The 8,523-nt window shown below is 42.6% G+C and overlaps 1 protein-coding gene across 4 annotated transcripts in view; it reads right to left on the reverse strand.

Annotated features, from left to right (window-relative positions):
* Positions 1 to 8,523, reverse strand: part of ptprz1a (protein tyrosine phosphatase receptor type Z1a) — a 114,349-nt gene that overhangs the window by 22,629 nt on the left and 83,197 nt on the right. For all 4 annotated transcript variants that reach the window (XM_023998799.2, XM_023998798.2, XM_023998797.2 and 1 more), the window contains one exon: positions 7,128 to 7,266. In XM_023998799.2, coding sequence (XP_023854567.1) covers positions 7,128 to 7,266 — 139 coding nt within the window. The remainder of the gene's footprint in view (positions 1 to 7,127; positions 7,267 to 8,523) is intronic.

Below are 8,523 nucleotides of genomic sequence, written 5' to 3' on the forward strand. Positions count from 1 at the left end.
TGTGTTTGAGAAGCCCGTATGTGACTGGTGCCCTCTTGTTTGATCTGCTTCAGCATGCTATCCAACACTATGTAGGTTCCAGTCCTGCCAACCCCCGACGGAAACACACACACAAGAGAGGTTCACAATATATCTCTGAATCCCTGGTATTTCAATTTCCACTTTAGTTCTCTATGAAATAAACGTTCCATGTTGAAACTTAACAGCTGGACACGTGAAAGTGGCTGTTAATTGATATAATGAGGACCATGTCCATTCGAGTCTATTTCTATGCCGTCGGAATGTAAATGTACTTCTGAATTGAAACATCCGTATAGAAGAAATACATATTTTTATTGGACGAATTAAATGGAATTTCAGTTGAAACCAAATGGCCTTGATTCTTAAAAGCTGTTTCTATACATCACTCTACATATCGATGCATATATAATGTCATTCTATATCTATAGGCTCCTACCTGCAGTGCACTATGATAGGCCCCTGTCATCTGTCCTGGCTTGGAGGCTTCTGGACGAAGGTGGACGGGCAGAGTGCTCGGGCACTGCCTGTTGTGTTGGGCACTGAGTGGTAGTGGTACTGTTCAAGGTCCTCGTTAATCGTCGCCTTCAGAGAACCGGGGTGTTGTGGGTAGGAAACAGGAAAGTGTGTAAGCAGATGGGACACAAAATGGCTTCAATGTGCACTCGTTCCTATGGATTCGTAGTTCCATAATATGTTCAGTGAAGTAGTAATTGAGCAGCGTTCAACTAACTTGGAGGGAGGTGAACCCGATCGTAGATGATACAGTCGAAGGGACGTAGAGGTTCACCTAGTAATGAGAAGGTAAATTGATGTAATGTTAGTGTGACTCCTGAACCCTTTTTACCTTTGGTTGTTCCTGAGGTGAAGGTTCTCCTGGGTGTATGGGCCAGAACTTACTGCTCTTATCTACCAGGAAACCATCGTACTCTTCTGGCTCTCCATGGCGCAGTACTTGTCACACTTCCATCTGACATACATGACAAAGCACTTTAGAATAATGTCATGAATAACTATTTATGAACTATTACTAAATTGTTCAACGCGAATACAAACTTCAGCATTACAGTGCTAAGCAGTTATATGGCCCTGGTTTTCACGTCCCTTCTCTACCAAGTTGGTAATTGATGATGACCCCAACGTTCTGTTCCACACCACCTCCGAAGTCTCGGTGCTGGACATTGAGAGGCGCTGGGCAGCATGTAGGCCTGGATTGTTGAAAACCTGTGGAGTAGGGAGGGAGGAGGAAGAGAAAGGTGGAACACAATTGCTACTGATACATCATACAGACATTTGCCCTCATAACAATCAAATCAAGTTTTTGTACACTGCGTTGTCAACAAATGATCACAGGTGTGACTAAACAGTGAAATGCTTACTAAATTCATTTTCTACTATTGTGAAGAAGAAATGCAAGAGAATTGCTTACGTCAAACGTAGTTTTCGTGAATTAAGTATCTTCTACTCTTCCCATCTTTGTCGCCTGGGTTGAGAGTCTTACTCGGCTGTGGTCATCTAGAAGAGAGAGGAAGATAAGCTTGGTGCATTCAAGAATGTAGTGTGTGTTACATGTGTTTGAAGGTGATGTTTGACTACAGGCAGGATATTAAGTATCGTTCTTGTTCTTGTTGTCTGGAATGGTTGGAGCGTCTGTGGTGATACCAGTCCACCTGCACCTCTGCACCTCCTAAAAGAAAAACACATAGACCTTAAATCCACCATCCTTTTACTACGCAGTCAACTTAGAATGTTGCATCGTATGCTCACAAAACGTCAACATGGATCTGGATGTGGCGAACATCCTCAGCGACTACTACAGAAGAAAAAAAGGGAACGAGCTACCTCATAACACTCTTTCATATCTAACGGGGGGAATGCAAAAAGCACAGATGAAATTTCATACACATGGTTGCAAAAAACAAAACTTGCAAATAAATAACAATAAACAGTTTAGGGAAATTCTCAACTTCAAGACACTGTTTATGCGATCAACAGGATTAGTCCATGTACATGTTATGTCCTACTTTGACTTACAAACCTAGTTTGTGTTATTGACACATTTACACATGTATGCATTTATACAGTATGATTAAATGCCAAGCTAGGATTTATATGGTAAGCAATGAAATATGTAGTTAACATGATAATATGCGATAGTGTATTTTATTGATCTCCTATTTACCAGGTAAGTTGACGAAACAATTTAATTTACAGCAACGACCTGGGGAATAATTATAGGGGAGGAGAGGATGAATGAGCCCAATTGGAAGCTGGGTGATGATTAGTTGTATGAGGGCAGATGGGATTTAGCCATTGACAACTTTGTTAACACCCTACTCAAGTGCCGATGGTGTATTTAGTGACCACAGAGAGTCAGGACACCCGTTTAACTCCCAATCTGAAAGACACACCTACACTGGAAAATGTCCCGAATCACTCCCTGGGGCATTAGGAATATCTTTTTCTCGATAGAGGAAAGAGTGCCTCCCACTTCCAGCAGTATCTGGTCCCATCCTGGACCGACCTGGACAACTCTGCTTAGCTTCAGAGCAAGCCAGCAGTGGATGGCAGGGTGGTATGCTGCTGGTGTATAATGTATATATTTGTATAGTCTCAGGTTGGTAAGGGACAATAGACATGACTCCTCAGATGAATCTGGGCCAGAAGACATACGAATATATGTAGCATGAGACAGAGGAGAGAGTAGTGATGTTTGAATGGGCCATACAGTGCCAAAGCCTCCCACAAGTCTCTGACATGCTTACTTAAAATAATGGAACCCCGTGTAACATCGCAATTGACGCATAACAGTTTCACAAGAAGCTACATACACAAAAGCTAATTAAAGACAGACAGTTTGTAAATTAAAAACTGCTGCCAATATACTAATAAATTTCTGTCATAATCCCATGATCGCTGTGAAGAGAAACTGAAGCGGAATTTACGACAGCCTCAAACCTTGGAGAATGCATTGGTGGTGGTTCTAGGAGCTCCCGTCACGTGCTTACAAACGCTTCACTGGAAGGGTTCATGTTTATCTAAAGGTCAGAGAGAAAGGGTTTTATTGATATAGCCACAAAATTTTTATCAGAAAAAAGTTGAACTTCACTCTGCAGAGCAGATGTTGAGTAAGTGAGTGTTATGAAAAGCTCAGCTTGGTGAAGATGGTGACAGATGGAAAGAAACCTTCCATATTCTCTGGTGCTTTGTTAAACTTATCAATGCCACTCTACATGAATTCTAGTTGTCCATGGAAAAGTGTGTGTGTGTGTGTGTGTGTGTGTTGTGTGTGGTGTGTGTGTGTGTAGGTGTGTGTGTGTGTGTGTGTTGTGTACGACTAATTTCAATCAGATAAGCGTTAACGCGATACCAACACCACATAGCTGATGTTTTCTGTGTGGTGTCGGCAGTGTAGCTGTTGTTTGGAGGAACAAATAGTGAGCGCTGCTCTTGATCACCCGTCCACTCATGTTAGAAGTTAGAGGAGAAAGTGTATGCTATATTGAAGTAGTGATGCTCAAATTTGAACATCATTTCAACTAAATAATACGGGTTTCTATCATCTAAATGAGGATGTAATTCCTGTACATTCCAAGTTGGTTTCCATTGACAATGGCAATGTCCACTTTCGGTATAATGCCATGGAGTTTAACCCATTCCTCCTCCGAACCGCCAAAAACAACCTGCTATGCGGATAAATGCGGATCTGATTGAATAGAGCCTTTGTCTCATTAGAATGTTACGCTGTATTATCTGTTACGGCTGTGTGGTGAAACAGATATGACTCTGGGGATGTGTTGTCCTTTATGTAGAACTGCGGCAATCGGAAACACTTCTTTGGACATGTACGATGATACAAGTTAATCAACACCAACTCTTGTATAACTGCAGGTGTTTGCCAGTTCTTCTGTCTTTGTGAATATTGCCAATGCTATTATACTTTTGGTACAAAAATGTTGCTTTTCCATCTAATTTAACAAAAATGAGGGATTTGTTGCATTGTTCTCCATTTGGTGAAAAAGTGTTGTAAAATTGGTGTGACACCAAAACAGAATATTGGAGTAATGCTTATGTAAATGTATAAAACTGTAGATAATTTTTAGACATAAAAAACAGCAGCGCTAAAAATGCTTTGTTTGTTGTTTTGAAAGATAAAAAGCAACCACCGATGTTGGGAACATGGTAATCTGTTCCGCAACACAGGAAAAACACGTTCCTTTAACCGGCAGTGTTTTAAGGATACACTGGCAGTCGTTTCTGGATGAACCTGCGCCGCTAACAAAAAATTGAAGACATCACCAACAATTACTCTGGACATAAAAAAAAACAGCAAAGAGTGTCAGTGATATTACATGTGTGCGTTTTCTAAAAGACATCTCCACTTTGCTGACCCAAATGCCCGCTGTGGGTGCCAAATGAGGCACCAGTTGTCACCGGAGGTACGTGAAGGACGGCAAAGAGGGATTAAGCATTCAGCTCAGCCTTCATTTGCAAGACGCTGACACGAGCTTCAGTGGACATAATGAGGTGGCAGGGCTTTCCCTCTTACCGCCCAAGGTTTGCCTGTTCCGCTACTACCACCGAGGCCTGCTGTTCCCCCCTACCCACCCGAGCGCTGCCTGTTCCACAGGCCTGCGTTCCTACCCACCCGAGGCCTGCCTGTTCTCCTACCCACCCGAGCCTGCCTGTTCCTCTCCGCCCAAGGTACCCTCCACCCGAGCAAGCCGTGTCCTGTTCCACCGGCCTCCTAGTCCCCACCCACGCCGCTGTTCCTCTCCTACCCACGAGGCTGTCCTGTTCCCCCTCACACCCACCGAGGCCCTGCCTGTGTCCCCCCTACAACCTCGAGCCCTCCTGTTCCCCCTGCCTTTACCACCCGAGGCCTGCCTTCCCTACCCAGAGCCCTCCTTTCCCCTCCCACAGCGCCTGGCCTGTATCTCCCTACCCCACCAAGGCCTGTCTGTTCCTCTCCATACCACCCACCAGCTGCCTGCCTGTCTTCCTACCGGCCGCGTTTCCCCTACTCCCCACCGAGGCCTGTTCCCCCTACCACCGCACCTTTCCCCTCTACCCCACCCGAGCGCTTTCTCCTTACCCCACGGAGCCTGCCTGTTCCCCCCTACCCCACGAGGCCTACCTGTTCCGCCCCACCTGACCCACGACCGAGGCCGCTGTTTCCGTCCTACACCCGAGCCTGTTCCTACCCACTGTAAGACCCTGAGCCCCAAGCTCAACACCTGAGTTGAGGCACATCTCTTACGTTTAATCCCTCACGGCATAAGGATTATTACATTAAAAATGAAAATACAATAAAGGCAGATAACATGAACAATATGTCAGTTCCAGCCAGTTGCGATGGAAAATGTAAGTTTTTATGCGGCTTAAGTGGTTTTTACATTTCGCAAAGTGTCTTGATCGGATTGCCGAAGTTGGTTATTTAACTGTCCAACCCGGTCAGGTTTTGCCACCACAGTGAAAGTAGTACTGTTTCTAATATCTCACAGATGGGAAAATGTCTTTATAACTAAGACGGGAACTCTGAATGATGGCGACTATGTGTAAGTGATATCTACCCAACACATAAAGCTATGTGAAAGCCAACCTCAAACCGAAAGCCCTGTTGAAGATATTGGATGTGTCTGGGAAGTGTGTGAGAGTAGAAAGAGATTGGGACATGTCAGAGGCAGTTAGGTCTCACAGTGAGACAGACAAATATGTGTTCTTAAGGTCAACCTCGCTCCCTCTCTTGCCACCCCCCGCCTCGCCTCTTCAACACTCGTGCCCGCCTGATGTGCTGGCGTGCTGGCTAGTTGCCGTCCCCTGTGCGATCTAACTAAGGGTGCACAAAACAGATCCCAACTCCATCTGAAGACAGAGAAAATACACCAACTTAGAATGAGTTTGAGTTATCAGTCCCTGCGCAGTCTGCCACACAGTGATCCCATATGGATAGCGATAAACGCTATTAATAGAGTTGTAGCAGTATGTAGATGTGAAGAGCCTATCAATGCAAGAGAAGAAAGCTGCTGCTTCATGTAGCTAGCATGTACAGGTTAAACAGATGATGGTAGCGGGTTCAGGAATCGATGAAGGATTTCTCAACATCATGCATCATTATGAGCATTTCATTAGTAGATCTTATAACATGCATCATTACTGGATCTATATAACAATCATCAGTATGATCTCATAACAATCACATTATGCGATCTCCATAATAATCATCATTATGGATCAAATCCATTATGGATCTTATTTAATAATGCATCATTATCGATCGTTATAACAATCATCATTATGCCTCTTATAACAATCATTCATTATGATCTCATAACAATCATCATTATGATTCATCAACAATCATTATGGATCTCATAATATCATCATTAATAAATATTATGGATCTTAAACATATCATTATGGTCGTAAACGAATCATGGTTATAACAAATACATCATTATGATCTCAATAAAATCACTGATATCATACATTATGGTTACATCATCATATGATCTCTAAAATCATCATTATGAATACCTATGATCATAAATCTTCATATAATCTATACAATCATATGGATCTCATAACAATCTCATTATGGATCTCATAACAATCATCATATGGAATCCATAAAAGATCATTCATAAACTTGAGTCTTATAAAAATCATCCTATGAGCTTATAAAAATCATCATTATGGATCTTATAACAATCATTATGGATCTCATAACAATCATCATTATGGATCTCATAACAATCATCATTATGGATCTTATAATAATTATCATTATGGATCGAATCATTATGGATCTTATAATAATCATCATTATGGATCGAATCATTATGGATCTTATAATAATCATCATTGTGGATCTTATAATAATCATCATTATGGATCTTATAACAATCATCATTATGGATCTTATAATAATCATCATTATGGATCTTATAATAATCATCATTATGGATATTATAATAATCATCATTATGAATATTATCTTCCTCCTCTACCTTCTCCACCTCCTTCACTTCTTCCTCCATATCCACCTCCTCCAAACTCCACCTTCTCCTCCATATCCACCTCCTCCACCGCCTGCTCCTCCCTCTTACCTCCAGTAGATGAGGATTCCCACCAGGACGATGAGTCCCAGGAAGGTGAGGGTTGAGACCACTGCCAGAGGGACCATGGCCCTCCTCTCTCTCTCCCTGGCCAGACCCACCCTGGACTGATGGCTGCTGTTACTGGCCTCTAAGTGGTGGGGAGAGGGAAGAACAGATAAGACACACAACACAACGTGTCATTCACTCATTCAACTACAACACATTGACTGACACACACGTCAACAGTAAATCAATCCACATACTCATCCAACTTACCTTCCAGTTCTAACACAGAGCTCCTCGAACTACGGAACCTTGTTCATTTACATTTTAAACGCTACAGTAGACCTTCGCTTTAACATCTTCATACCCATTCAGCTAACAAATCTAAACCTATTGCTACTTCTCTAACCCATATACAATTGCGACAAAGATACGGATGAAAGTGAACACGAATGCTTTCACAAAGTTAACATGCACTACAGGTTAGTTCATGACAATGGCTCAATGCTTGATGCACACAATGGCTTAAATCTATGGGACTCTCAATGAGCGGAGACCAAAAAAGCCTATTGGCAAAACTGTGCTTCTATTGCAAAGGCTTGAATGCAGATGGACTTTCTATTAGGGTCATTTCCGGTTTGGAGCGAGCAGTCGCAATTCCGCCTCGCTCCACAGGTAGTTTTACCATTTTCATTTTCATTACAGTACAACGGTTTGATTTGTTTGATCTTAGCTAGCTACATAGCCGTCTTTGTATCAAAGATAATTGTGTAGTTATTGAGGTTCGCTAGCCAGCTATTTTCGTCCGAACGTGACGTAACGTAGTCAACACTGCTAGCTAGCCAGCTAGCCACCGAATAGCACACGGCATAAAATAAATCTTATTGACTAAAATGATATAGTCTGCTGGCGGTGAAGTGGCTGGCTAGTCCAGTGGCTGCGTTGTGTTGACTGTTGTCTTTGAACGTGTAGCTTGGGCTAGGGTAACCTAAACTGGCTAGGTAGATCGAAATTTCTCAAAACTACACAATTCTCATGTCTGGATACAAGAACAGTCAGAAAGACGATCTATGTAAGAGTACTACGCCTAATCAGTACGTTGCGCAGTTGTAAATGTAAGTTGTAATGTAGTTTGCTACAGGCTGCTATTCGGTAGAAGTTGGTAGCTAGCGAGTGTCTGATAGGTAAGGAGCGAGCGCAGCGCGGCGGAGAAAAATACGCTGGCTACGTTTTAACGCGAATAATTACTCTAACCATACTCTGAGGAGCTACAACAAATTAATTTCTTAGATGAGAAAGATAGCAAGACAACTTATGGTAGGCCTAGCCTTAACACTACCACATAATCTAAGTCGTTCCGTTGTATATATCTAAGTCTGTTTCTCCAGTGGCTGCTAATGCT

This window comes from Salvelinus sp. IW2-2015, linkage group LG13 (assembly GCF_002910315.2).
Source record: "Salvelinus sp. IW2-2015 linkage group LG13, ASM291031v2, whole genome shotgun sequence".
In the NCBI taxonomy this organism is placed as follows: Eukaryota; Metazoa; Chordata; class Actinopteri; order Salmoniformes; family Salmonidae; genus Salvelinus; species Salvelinus sp. IW2-2015.